The sequence below is a fragment of the Fukomys damarensis genome, unplaced genomic scaffold (genome assembly GCF_012274545.1).
Source record: "Fukomys damarensis isolate Sample0158 unplaced genomic scaffold, DMR_v1.0_HiC HiC_scaffold_26, whole genome shotgun sequence".
NCBI classification, from domain to species: Eukaryota; Metazoa; Chordata; class Mammalia; order Rodentia; family Bathyergidae; genus Fukomys; species Fukomys damarensis.
In genome coordinates, this window is record NW_022900938.1 from 8,308,668 (window position 1) to 8,322,262 (window position 13,595).

Sequence of the window (13,595 nt, forward strand, 5' to 3'; positions counted from 1 at the left end):
TGCTACTCAGTCTTAAAAGAGGAGGTAAGGCTGTCACTCGCAATAACATGAACCTGGAAGCTGTTATGTTAAGCAAAATAAGCCAGACATAGAAAGACAAACACCCCACAATCTCACTTACACATGAAACCTAAGCAAGTAAAACACATAGAAGCAGAGACTAAAATGGTGGTTGCTGGGGGTGAGCAATGGAAGATTGGGAAGACTTCGATCAAAGGAACAAAATTTCAGGTAGGTGGAGAGATCTATTTTACAGTGTGGCCACTATAGTTCATAACAATATACTGTACACTTGAAAGAGGCTAACAGTAGCTCTTAAGTGTTCTCACCACAAAAAGGTGAGACAATGATTATTAATATATCCAGTGCATAATGGATACATATTCCAAAGCATGTTGTACAACATAAATGTATACAACCTTTGTCAACTTTTTAAAATCTGAAGGTATTAGAAGAAAAACTAGAGTGTTATTTTCATTCACTTGTAATTGCAGGGGAAAAAAAACATCTTCGGCCCCAGAGGATGGAGAGCAGAAAGAAGTCAGAGGTGAGGGTCTGAGCCCCTGCTCTGCATCCCCAGGTTGCCAGTCCTGTCAAAGAAACCAGGAAAAGTGGCCAGGGCCCCTCTCAGCACATTCAGTATGGGACAGTTATACCCCTATATCTTTTTGGCAAGAGTAGTAAATATGCAAAAATGACAAAAACCTCTTCACCCCTTTACATTCTCTTCGACAGAAATGGAGTGTCTGCACCTCTCTCTCTCTCCCCCCGGGCATATACTTAGCTCTGTCTCCCTCATCATCTCTGCAGAGGTGGGAGGGAACCCACAGTGCTCAGGTGTTCCTTCTTATGAGCAAAGCATGAATAGTATGAAAACACTCGAACTTGGCTACATTATTCAAATTCAAAGTTCTAAATATTCTGCCACAGGCAGATTTTCCCATCAGGACAGTAAATAAACCCCTTTAGTATTTTCCGATATTTCAGTGGTATTCCTCCTATAACTCCGATGTTTAGAGTAGCTGTACCAATTGAACAGAATTTTTCTTCTGCAGTATTTTATTGAGGTGCTTCAAGCAACATCAGCAGTACAATATTTACTGTAACAATATCATACTTAATTGCTGCATGAATGTCACTAAGCAACCAAAATTAACATTACGAACACATAAAGGAAAAATGCTCCTCAAAAGAGGCAGGCGCGCATGAACCACCAACAGGACAACACTATCTTCAGAGGATGGAGATAATGGGAAACAGTTGTGTGTGTACATTGAGGTCAGAGCCGTCTACGTCTGTGACTCCAAAGATGCAAGATTTTGGAGGAGGCGGCTCAGGAAGGTCTCCAGCCGCTTTCTGGACCTGTACGCAATCAGGCCTCCCTTGTTGGCCCAGCGATCGACCCCAGTGGCTCCTGTGTTTTCCTTGTGGTACAGCAGCTCCGGCGGAATCAGCCCTGCGCCTGCATTTTTTTCTAAGCATTCTTTCATGTCCACGATCCCCCCACCCATGGCCCTCAGGATGGCGTGAGCAGCACAGGTGTCCCACTTGAAGGTGGTGTCTTCCGAAAAGATGTAAATGTCCACGAGGCCTTGCACAACACAAAGGCTCTTGTAACCAGCCCCAGCTGCCCGGAAGATGCTGTCTCCACACACCTGTGACAGAGCGGCTTTGAGGGTCACCTTCTCACTTGTACTAATGACAGCAGAGAAAAGGTCGGGGGATTCTCTGTCAGAGCTGGCGCTTGCAGGCTGGTTTTTACCACTGTTTATAGGGATGGTGAGGTTTAGTGAATGAATGTTGGTCCCCATGTAGGAAAGGCCCCAGTAGCACTCGCCTTTCCACCTGGAAAGAAAAATTATTCATATTACTTTCAAATTTAATGATATGGAAAAAATACATGACTCATCATAATACAACGAGCGGCAATATTCCTAACCCTGGAAACAGCTATCAAGTAGCTAATTCGTTCCTAAAACTTCATATGCACACAGCTGCCTGCATTGTTAGAGTGAGGAATGCTTCAATTTTATTGCATTATCACCTCAATCTAGGAGAACACTAAAATATTTGCAGTTAGGAATGATTTCAATTTTATTGCATTATCACCTCAAACTAGGAGAACATTAAAATATTTCCAGGCTTTCCGGTCTCCAGAAACTGCAAACATTAGCACTTTTGGCATATCAAGTTTAGCAGGAGAAAAGACGAACAGATACATCTGTGAATCTCTAACAGTCTTTGGAAGTTTTCGCCCTTAGGGTGTGCTTTTTATTCTTGTACACACTGGTGACAAGAAAGGAGACTCATTGTGAGGTTATTTTTGGCAAGAATGATAGTAACAGCACTTCCCATTTATCAGTGCTAAACTTGCCTTCTATGCTGCAGATGAGGAAACACAGGCTTAGAAAAAGTAACTTGTGGAGGCCCACAAAGTTCATACATGTTAGAATCTGCATTCAAACCCAAAGGGTCTCATTCCAAAATCTGCAGCACTAACTGCTTTGTCTACTACCCCCAGTTCTAGGCCAGGAGTATGTCTGCACACTTCCCCAGGACTCTTTAGTTTCTTACTGACTTTAAAGATGATGGAAGCACGTATTTGGTTTGGAAAAAAAAAGCAGAGGTAGAGGGAAAACATTAAAATTCCAGAAATGTAGACTTATGTCTGTTAAAGAGCTAACTATTCTTATCTGAAGCAATTCAAAATTCAATAAGCATAGGTAGTTCTATATGAATGGAAAAGTATGACCTATTTCAATAAAAAAACAAAGCTGCTTTTTAACTTGGGACTTCCTTGTGCTGTCTAAGATTTCACAGGAAGGCCGAAGAGCAGGGGCTCTGTACTGCCAGTGTAAGAACAGACACCCAAGGTGGCTCATCCTGGCCATGATAATCTTTGCATTGGACGTTTCCATACTTTTAGTTCCTTCTAAAATTTTATAGAAGTTCAACTGGATGTATAGTGATGACGACTCCTATCTCTTTCCAAACATATCTTAAGACAGAGTTTGCCCCCTTCTATTCTGTTTTGAGTAGATTCCAGAAACAGAACAGGATTGCCATATTGCACATGTGAAAGGATGATCTCTGAAGATGATATCTCTTAAAATTCATGCATGTGGCTCCAAATAAAATTATGTCAAATCCAGGATTGAAAATGCAAAGAACTTTCACTCAAACCTGTGGGCCTTTAGCAGGAGCCCCTAATGGATCCAGTGGCGGGAAGGGCACAGCAATAAGCAAAGCTGAGGTGAGAAGTTCTACAAGCTGTAACAGATCAGAAGTGTTCATCTTTTACCTGAGTGTGTTCAGGTCTTGTGACACAAAAGGTTGGTTGATGACTCCCATCAGGGGCACCCCTGTCTGTAAGTCATAGACACCGATTAAAATGGTGACACACTGAAGGCCACAGGGGAAAATTCCTTGGTTGGCTTTAACATCAGCAGGCCCTTTAATGTACTGATAGGTTGAATCTGAAAAATGAAGCAAATGTGTTGGGATCCAGGTAAAGATGTAGAAAACAGTGATGAATAGATCTTGTCTTACTTAGTCACTGTCCTCTCCGTGCAGACACAATAGGCAACACCTGCAAATTAAGAGGCAAGGTTCCTTCTGAGCTCATGGCTCCAGAAGTTTCTGTCCATGTATGGTTGGCAGGCTGAAATGCAGAAAAGGCACGGGGGAAGAACCGGCGGGAGGAAAGCTGCTCACATCATGGTGGCCAGGAAGCCGAGCGAACAGGGAGGAGCAGGGGAGGAAGTTACATCCACGTCACACCCCAGGGACCAGGCTCTTCTGACAAGGGCCCACGTCACATTCAGCTACTGCACTCATCAGTGGACAAATCCCCCACGCTCCACTCACCATCAGAAGCTCCACCTCTCAACACACAAGCCTTTTGGAGGACATTCTAGATTTAACCATAAAACATCTCTCAATTTTGTCCATAGAATTTATCTCTTTTTACTCCTGTGGTTTTACCTTTGGATGTCACTGTATTAAATTGTTCTTTGGTCTCTTGAGCACCTTAGGTTTTATTTTCCTGCCTATATGACAACTGAAGGGAAAGGACTTGTCGTAGTTCCTGTGACATCTAGTTAAATAGCAAGCACTCAAATATTCCTCAAATGGTGGGCCGGATATTTAGCTGAGTGGTTCCACTGTCTGTCACCAAGCACAAGGTCCTGAGTTTGATCCCCAGTACCAAAAAAGAAAAAAAAATATTAAATATTCATCACATGGCAAAGTATCTAAAAGCTAACAACTCAGGGAAATTGGAGGACTAGTCCAATGTGGATGGAAAAGCTTCCTTCCAGGAAGTCACCTGAGATGGAATCACTCAGTACTACTGTATTATTTGGTCAAGTTAGAAGGAAGAACGGACAATGATGAGGGCATAAGAGAGAAGAAACTGATGGTGCTCCTGTGAGGAGGCGGCGAAGAGCCAGGTTCCCCCTTAAGAAATACATCCAGGGAGTTCGCACACAGTTAAGGGTGTGCCTGCTAGAAAGTACAGAGAGCTGCAGCAGGTAACAGGGCTGCTTCGGGGTAGAACCGAGGGGCAGGGAATCCCTCTGCCTCTGAAATCCTGACACCAATGTACTCTCAAGTGAGGAAAGATTTTGGAAGAGTGTTTGTTTCCACATATAATCCGGAGGTGAGCATTATGTAATTCTCTGATAACCCATTTTTCCTTCTATTCTATCCTCCCTTCTCTCCCTCCTTCCCTTTCCCCCTATAAGCAAAAACAAATAAAAGCAAAAGCAGCAAACACAGTCTCCTACACATACCTATGGGATCCACCCAAATTCCCAGGATGTCCTGTGGAATGCAGATGTCTATGGAGTCCAGAGCCCGGTCTCCGAAGGAAACATCCTGATGAACAACCTTGGCCAGTGCCTCAGATGCTGATCTGTTACCACCAAGCACTCTGCTGAGAAGCTCTGTGGTTTCTTCCTCTGTTGAGCACAGCTGTATGGTAATCTTTTCCCCTACAATAAAGACAATCTAAACGACACTGCATTTCAGGAGTTTCGGTGGAAGAAAAAACAACACAAGGTAGGGTGGAAAAAGAGAGAGAAGGCAGTGGAGGAGGTGGTAAAAGCCAGGCACTTAGACTATGTGAGGGCAGCCAGGTGTGGTGGTGCATGTGTAATCCCAGTTCTGAGAGGCTGAGACAGGAGGGTCCCAAATTCAAGCCCAGCCTGAGCAACTTAGTAACTTATGAGATCCCATCTCAAAATAAAAGATACACAGGGCTGATGTTATAGCTCAGTATGACGACCCTGGTTTCAATCTCCAGTACTGCAAATGCAAACACACACACAGGCACACAAAAGATTAAATGAGGGCAACAGATCTACACTCGTGGTTCCTGGACCTGGCTGACTGGGAGAATCACCCGGGGAACCGCACACCAAGGTGCAAATGCCCAATGACCTGATGCCCTTAACTCAAGAGGGGTTTGTATTCCAAGAACCAAAAGACCTGCCCCCCAGAAAAATCTCCACAGACAGAATTCTGTATCCAATTTAAGGGGAGCTATACATTAATCTTTTTAAAAAAGGTCCGAATCCTTGATAAAATGTTTTCTTTTGACTTCTATTCTTCACAGGTCACTGTTTTCACATCAATGTTATTGAAAAGAATGGAGGTTTAATAAGCACACTGGAGGGCTCTGCCTCCTGCTATAATACTGTTTTAGCTGAAAATTGTTTCAGTTCAGTAATACAAAGTTTATTCATCTTTCAACATAGTAAAGTTATATAATTCAAAATGACACAGATCGCTCCCCTCCACACCACCAACTGAGAAGTAGGATATAAGAAAAGTTGCTTCTCCAGAAAGCCAAAATTATAAGTCCAAGTGCTTTCACACCACCATCTGAGGCCCTAGTTAAGATCAGATCAGTGAGGTTTGGGAAGCACAGTGTGAATCTACTACAGTGATGACTTTGGCTTTTGATTTTATTTTTGTTTTTTCTGGGCTGCTGATGAGACCCAGGGCCTTCTATGGGCCACGGAAGCACTTGACAACTGAGCTGCACCCCAGCCCACAGTGCTGCCTCTGAATCAGCAAGCAAACAGTCGCCTGAGTTAAGTTCCATCCAATGAGACCATTAAAGCTGGGGGATAATAATTCCATCACTGCCCTGCCAGATGCTGAGCACTACTTTGGGCTAAAAGTCATGGGACGATTGTTCCAATGAGTAGTCATGTCTATTACTCCTCTGCTTAAAACTGGCCAGGATATTCCCATCACACCTGGAGAAATCCAGTTCCCTGCCTATAATCTGCCCCTCCCTGTGCTCACACCATCTGTCCATCTTTTCGCATGTTTCTTTGTCCTTTACAACAGGGAAATAGATATGGAATGCCTTTCGTCCCCACAATTCTAGATAAATGAAGTATCAAAATGACCATGAAGCAGTCAGTGTAGGATTTCAACAGAGAGCTTCTTGTGAGTCAATTACAAGAGTCATTATTAACCTTCAGAAGCTTAAATGGACTTTCTTCTATCATAGAACTAAGCCATCTTAACACAGAGCCCACGAGAGACTTTGTAGTCTTCAGAGTTAGTTCAGAAATTAATCTTTTCTCTTTGTGTGCTTCTAGATATTTAACTATTTGTCCCATGATTGTTTAATGCTTACTATTTTAGTATTCTACCATTAAACAAAAACCACAATAAACTAAAAAAAAAAATCTCTGAAAAGAATCGTATTGTGATATTTCCCCCTATAACACCAGGAAACATGGAAATCCATAGAAGCAGACTTCACCCACCAGAAACTAAAACAAAAAACTTGAAGTCCTGCACGGTGGCACAATCCTAGAGTCCCCGCTACTCAGCAGGTTGGGGTGGAAGGGTCATCTTATTTCAGGAATTGAGCCTAGCGTGGGCTACACAGAGGTACCCAGCTCGAACAAAACAGAGCACACAAACCAAAACCTCGATACTTAAAAAAAAACACCTTTCTGTTGGTTTAGGTCCCTTACAGAAGTCCTGAGACCAGAGAAATGATGAGGTGACTGGTGCTACATCACTCAGTATTTCAGGACAGCATCTCCTTACATTCTTAGCTAAGAGCCACGGACCACCAGGACACCCACAAATGGGCTTACACCTAGGCTATCAATTTGGGGACTCAGGAACCCCATTAGATTCTCAATGGGCCATACAACTTTCTTAAAGGTTAACTGATAAGTTACTTAAATGATACAGATTTCTACTTTACCATGACACATGGACTTACTAGACTACTCTAAGAAAACACGAATCTCTGACTAAAATGGCACCATATTCCAATGGATGAAGTTCAACATTCCACTGTATATGTTGTCCACACTGAAAGGCTTTCAAATATCCATTTATTTCATGGTGTAAATTGGAAATCAAAATACCATAAGAAAATGAAGTTACAAAGACATATTAAGATTCTTATACTTACCCAAATCATTAGTAAACTCATTAGATTCTTCTCCAAAAATGTTTTTTTCCAAGCCTGGAAACTGAATGATTCAGAATGTGACAAAACCCAAAATAACAAAACCCACACACATTTTCAATTCTGAACAGATTTCCATTTTATATTTCAAATTAAATCACACAATTCTGAAATTCAGGAATTTCTAATTCTAGAAACCAATTCACACATATGAAAACTAAAGCCAGCTTGGTTCAGTACTCAGTTTTCTAATGTTTTCCTGTTCCTTTACCCCTCAGAAAGTAAATCATAGTGGAGGACTGGTTTTCTTATGTCTTGTCCTCCTCTCATGTATAAGGACCACAGAACTAGAATGTTTCCAAAGAAGCTATTTTAACCATTGCTTTTAAACAGCACACAAATGGCTTGCATAAGGTATTACAGATCAGGCACCTGAAATTATTACTAAGACTAGAAAGAAGAAATGAGAAGACAGCATTAGATTTTATTTGCATTTTTAAAATGGGTTTCTATACTACTGGACTTACCAAGAGCTTTTTTCAATATCACCTTGCTATCCTGAAAAGTGAACTATTTTATTGACCAAAATTGGCACATCAATATCAAGTGAATAAATGGAGTCAAGTAAGTAAGATTCTCCTCTCATCTCTGTATGACTAAGCTTTCTGATGCATATTGCTTCTGATCCTCAGTAGTAAAGACATTTTTCTCAAAATATGTGCCGAATCCATCATCCGCATGATGTTCTCAGGAAACAAAGGCAAGGAAATGCTTCAAATACTGTAACTATATCACCTGCAGATGGTCAGAAGCTTTAATGCCCACAACCACCACATTTCTCTCCCTCCCTCCCCCTCTTCTCTCTCTCTCTCTTGCAAGATAACATAAGCCTGCAATAGCTGGCAATCACGTTATTCATTACAGACTTATGCTTTGTCTCCTAAACCTGCTTACAGATGTTTCTAAGGCTACTAGGGTACAAAATAAAAATATTTTACATAACTAAAATGGAATAACAGCACATAAGTTCTGGCATTTACTTCATGAAGAAGCAACTGCTTGAACTTGTTATAATGCTTCAGGGTAAATATCTGCCCTAAATCCAGCTGCTCAATCATCCCTCACACCCAACCACCTTGATCAGTAACAAACAAAAATAAACTTTCTTCATTTAGTTGATGGGAGCCAGATAAGGCAAAAACAAAAATACAGTTCGTAGAAATTTCATGAGATCATTTATTCCCTTCTCCTGCCTGGGGCTAACATTTATGTAAATGATCCTAAACAATTCTCCAAATCAGAATTTTATAGAATATATTGCACTCTTTTATAACGCTTTTTGTCATAAGGTTATATCTTCCTAAATACAGAAACATTATTGAATTATCACATAAAAGGCAATATAGTATTGCAAATAACACAGACTCTGGAGCCAGTTTACCCGCGTTCAAAAACTTGCCTGGCCACTCATTTTCTGTGTAATGTTAGGCAAGTTACCTAAACTCTCCATGCCTTTTTAAAAATATCCATTATATTAAAATAATGGTTCTTACTTTGCCAAATTGTTATAAAAATTAAATAAGCTAAGATAAAGGTCTTAGAATAGTAAGTTTTTATGTATCTATTACTACTATTATTAATACTATTTATGAATACCATTTCTCCAATTAGCTCGGGGTACTTAGAATCACCATCACTGTTAGTTATGACAATGTTTTTCTAGTAAAATAAATGGAGCTTTATCGAGGTACAAGCCCATAACAAAGGCAAATAATAGATAAATGATTAAGTCCACAAGACTTAACTATATCAAGTTAAAAAATTAAAAAGATTATGAAACAGCATGCTCTCATTTCTGTTGAAATGAATTATATGGGTCATATACACCCAGACACATGGAAAGAAAATATTCTAACATTTAGCAGAACATAGTTGTGGTTCTCTAGTGGTGGGATTAAGAGGATTCTTAATTTTGCTTATGTTCCAGGGAGTATGTACTATTTATTAAGATGAAAATCATTAATAAATGAGATTTAATGAAACCCAATAAATGAAAGGTTCTATACAGAATGTTCATCTCTAGGTGTTACAAATAGCTATTCTTGTGTTTTCTGTTCTGTATTTTAAAGATTTTTCTGGACTGAATTTTATTAATTTTGCAATCCTAACAGGGGTGGAAAACTCCAAGGTGTGTATTTGAATTCCAGTCTACCGGAAGTTAAAGTTATGTTATTCCACGAGGGGAAAAGGCCACAGAGGCAAACACTCCTGAGCCACCATCCCATGACCATTCTGACCTTGTTCTCCATAGTCTGTTTTATAACTTCCTGCACCAGCACATCAGCCAGGGTCTTAAAATCCACAGCAAACTTCTTGTTCTTCTCTCCTTCCTTCTTCTCTTCAATGAGCAGCTGGAAGAGGGTTTCCTGCTGCCTGCATGCCCGGGCGATGTTGGCAGCTTTCTCAGAGACGCAGAGCAGCTCCCGGAGGATCTCGGACATTGCTGAACCTCACTTTCCAGCGGTGCCCACAAAAGCGGCACCCACCCCGTGAGCTGTCAGCTGGAGAAGCAAGCGTGAAAATGTGAAAGAGAAAGCACTGCAGAGTGATGTCAGGGGCCTCCTGACTACCAGCAGCTCATCCATCGGGCAGCCAACCGGGTAAGCCCCACTGAGCAGCTAGCAGACCCACAGACAGAAGCCAACATCAGGAAAAAGTATTTGCACTTGCACAAATCCCTGAGACAAAGAACTGAATGATCAGAGAAAGACAAATCTTGGAATGAGAATCTCTTACAGAGCCCTACACAGACAGGTATTACAGCACAGTGTTAAGGAAAGTCAGATTGCTCTCAGTGACCTTAAAATGATCCAGACCTTGAAATGACCACATAGGTGAAGAAGTGCTCATGTGTTCATTCACCCTGTGAGGAGGAGGGAGAAGTGGAGAGATTTAGGCTGTCAGTTCCAGGAAACTTTCTCAGGAACAAGCAGGCAGCAAGCACTGTTGAGTCCTGCATTCTGAGCCACTCTGGGTTCATCATAAGCTAGTTTTCTAGCCCACTAAGAAAAAAAAAAACCCATCTATGGGTTCTTCCACTATTAGTAAAACGGACCGAAATGTACAACCTGTCAGGAGTTGGAAAGTTCTGGCTTCGAAGAGTGTTATGATGCATTTCTTGGCATTTCTATTGGGCCTATCTTGTTTTAGGAAGCATTTCTCACTCTTTAATAGTAACCACCTCCAATTAAAAGCTTGAAAGCCAGGCATGGTGGTGCAAGCCTGTAAACCCAGCACTCTGGGAGACTGAGGCAAGAAGATTGCAAGTTTGCATCTAAACTGGACAATTTCACAAGAGCCTGTCTCAAAATAAAGATAAAAGAGCTGGGGATTTAGTTTAGTGTAACAGCCTTGGGTTCAATCCCCAGTAAGGGAGGAAAAAAGTTTGAATAATTCCTATCTCCTCATTTGAGAATTATTGTGAGGTTGTCTTGTTTTACAGTCAAGGGAAACAAACTTAGGAAGTTAAGTAACTCCTGCAAGATTACACAAGACTAAACGGCTGAGCTCAGAATCAGTCACACACAGACTCACAGATGCTTTATCATTATAATGGATCATTTCCTCCATGGAGAGAAGTTTCCTGAATGGACTTTAAGAGGCTGAACATTCGTAGATCTATGAAGACGTGGCTCCAAAAGGGTTAACTGGGAAATGTCACAGTGGGCCTCAAGTTCACTAAAAGATATGTTTTCCTAGGGTTATGGGTCAGTTACCATGAGATCATACAGAATGGATGTCCAACCTCAGCAGTAATAAAAGGGACGTGAATAAGACAATGAGATACTCTCTTTAACAGTTATATATGTTCATTTGTTTGTTTGTTTTGAGACAGGGTCTCACTATGTAGTTGAGACTGACCTGGAACTCACTATTTAGCCCAGGCTGGTCTCGAACTCACAGCAATCCTCCTGCCTCAGCCTTCCGAGTGCTGGGATTACAGGCGTGTGCCACCACACCCGGCCAACAGTTACATGTGTTTTAAAGTTAACATTCACCCCAGAAGAGGTATGATAGAGCACTGTGACCCTCTGCTAGTGGACATTTGACAAAAATGTGCCAAAGCCCTATAGATTAAACTGATTTTTAGTAACTCCACACTTTCCTTAATTTGTGTTAAGGAAATCAGAGTTAACATATTTTTGGAGAAGATAGGTAATATTTACAGTTATATTACAGCAAAAAGTTGACAATAATCTTAAGATTGGTAAAATTAGCACAGAATGCTATAAGGTCAGCAAAATCCTGTTTCTGAAGAATATTTAATAGTATGGAAATATACTAATAGCATGTCAAGTGGAAAGCAGTCTATGGCCATACATAGAATGACAAATATGTTCTCAATTTGTGTTTATACAGAAAGTGACAGAAGAGAAATTCGTGGGTGATATTTTGCTAACAGTGTTTTCTAAGTAGTAATATTGTTAATTACTTTTTTATGTTAGAATATTTGAAAATCATAAAAACCTAATTTGTAGTGCTTTTATGATAAGAAATGCCACTTTAAAATATCTTAGGGCAAAGGTCCAAACAAAACGGGACTATGGTGATAAACACATAAAGCTTCCAGGTGGCAGAGAGGATACAGTAAAACAAACAAAAACATCTGCCTACTTTCAAATCCCTTTTCTTTCAGGAATGATAAGTTGGAAGATTCACTTTAGTTGACTTGGAAAGGAAAACAGTTGCATTATAGTAAGCTAAAACATTTTGACTGAGAGATAATTTATGGCCATATGTGACATATAAGTGGCACAAATTACAAGCCATAAAATACAATGGACCCTCGAGTGACAACCAGCTTGACATACGAACAACTTGGGTTATGACCAGAATTTGAGTTTTAATTTATGGTCAAAGTCTTGAGCTACCACCCGAATGCCAGCCACTTGTTATTCCAGATGGTCTCAAATACAGATTTAATGCTTAAAGAGTTCCGGAAGGAACGTGACAACATCCTTTCCTGTGTGGGGTCAACTGAGAAATCCTGGGCCAATGTTTAGTGCCACCAAGATCTGCCTGTGTACAGGAGAGAGACTCTGAAGGCTGTGCAGAGACTCCTGAGCCTCCACTGATCAACCTGAGTTACAACCCAAGAGAACAAATTGAGTTCGTAAGTCAAGGGTCCACTCACAGAGATGCATGCATACACACCTCCAATACAATACAAGCCCAAGACTACAAATTTAATAACCATCATTTTCACTTTCTATCAAATATTTTAGTTATAAGGGAAAAGAATCAATGAACCCATAGTATTTAAAAAAAATTTTCTACCTAAATAAGGAGCACAAAGATGTTAAGGAGCTCGGTTTGAAAGCTTTCAAAGTAAACAACATCAGTATTTCTATTACAGTCAACTTGGTTGAAACCTATTCGTTTTTTTCTGAAAAGCAACACTGTACAAGTACACTGCTGGGTACCCGGATGTGTTTCTCACAGCTGCCCCTGCAGCCTGGAGCCGCTCCTCTTTGGGTCTGACCTTTGTATCCTCCATGACGACCACTTCCTCACCAGAGCCTGGCTGCTCGGCAGACTGACCCCTGGGACCCAGCTTTCAGCCATCAACCCCAACAGGCACACAGGCGTTAGAAACTCACAACCCAAAGGAAACCCAGAGTCAGAGCACGAGTCAACCTGCATCACGCCCCGCCCAGTCCGCCGGCATCGCCTATATTTTGCCTAACTCCAGGTGGAGCTCCCCAGCTTCTGGCTAATGCTACACTTCTCCCACCATCCTAAACACAGCACTTCTCCAGCTTGTTCTTTCTCACCAGGGCCCCAGATTTCTAAACTATTGCTCACAGCCTACAGACAGGGCTGATCAATCTGCAGCCAGGTGGGCATGGTGTCAGATGTCTGTAATTCCAGCAGTCTGGGAGGCTGGGGAAGGATTATTACACCTTTAAGCCCAGCCTGGGCAACTTCAGCAAGACTCTATTTTAAAATAAAAAAAATAAATAAAAAGGGATGTAGCTCAGTGTAAGAGCCCTGGGTTCAACCCTCAGTGCTAATAAAAAAAACCAAAAAAAAAACAAAAAACGAATTTGCAGTGAACCTACTACCTTTTAGTTGAATAGACCAT

The 13,595-nt window shown here is 41.1% G+C and overlaps 1 protein-coding gene across 1 annotated transcript; it reads right to left on the reverse strand.

The window, feature by feature from the left end:
- Positions 1-519: 519 nt before the first annotated feature.
- On the reverse strand, positions 520-11,378 carry Inpp1 (inositol polyphosphate-1-phosphatase). Its single transcript, XM_010636858.3, has 5 exons — positions 9,748-11,378; positions 7,454-7,514; positions 4,794-4,994; positions 3,302-3,476; positions 520-1,845 (listed from the first exon to the last, which is right to left on the reverse strand). Exons 1-5 carry the CDS (start codon positions 9,949-9,951, stop codon positions 1,290-1,292), a joined length of 1,197 nt encoding a protein of 398 aa, XP_010635160.1. The 5' UTR covers positions 9,952-11,378; the 3' UTR covers positions 520-1,289.
- Positions 11,379-13,595: the final 2,217 nt, after the last annotated feature.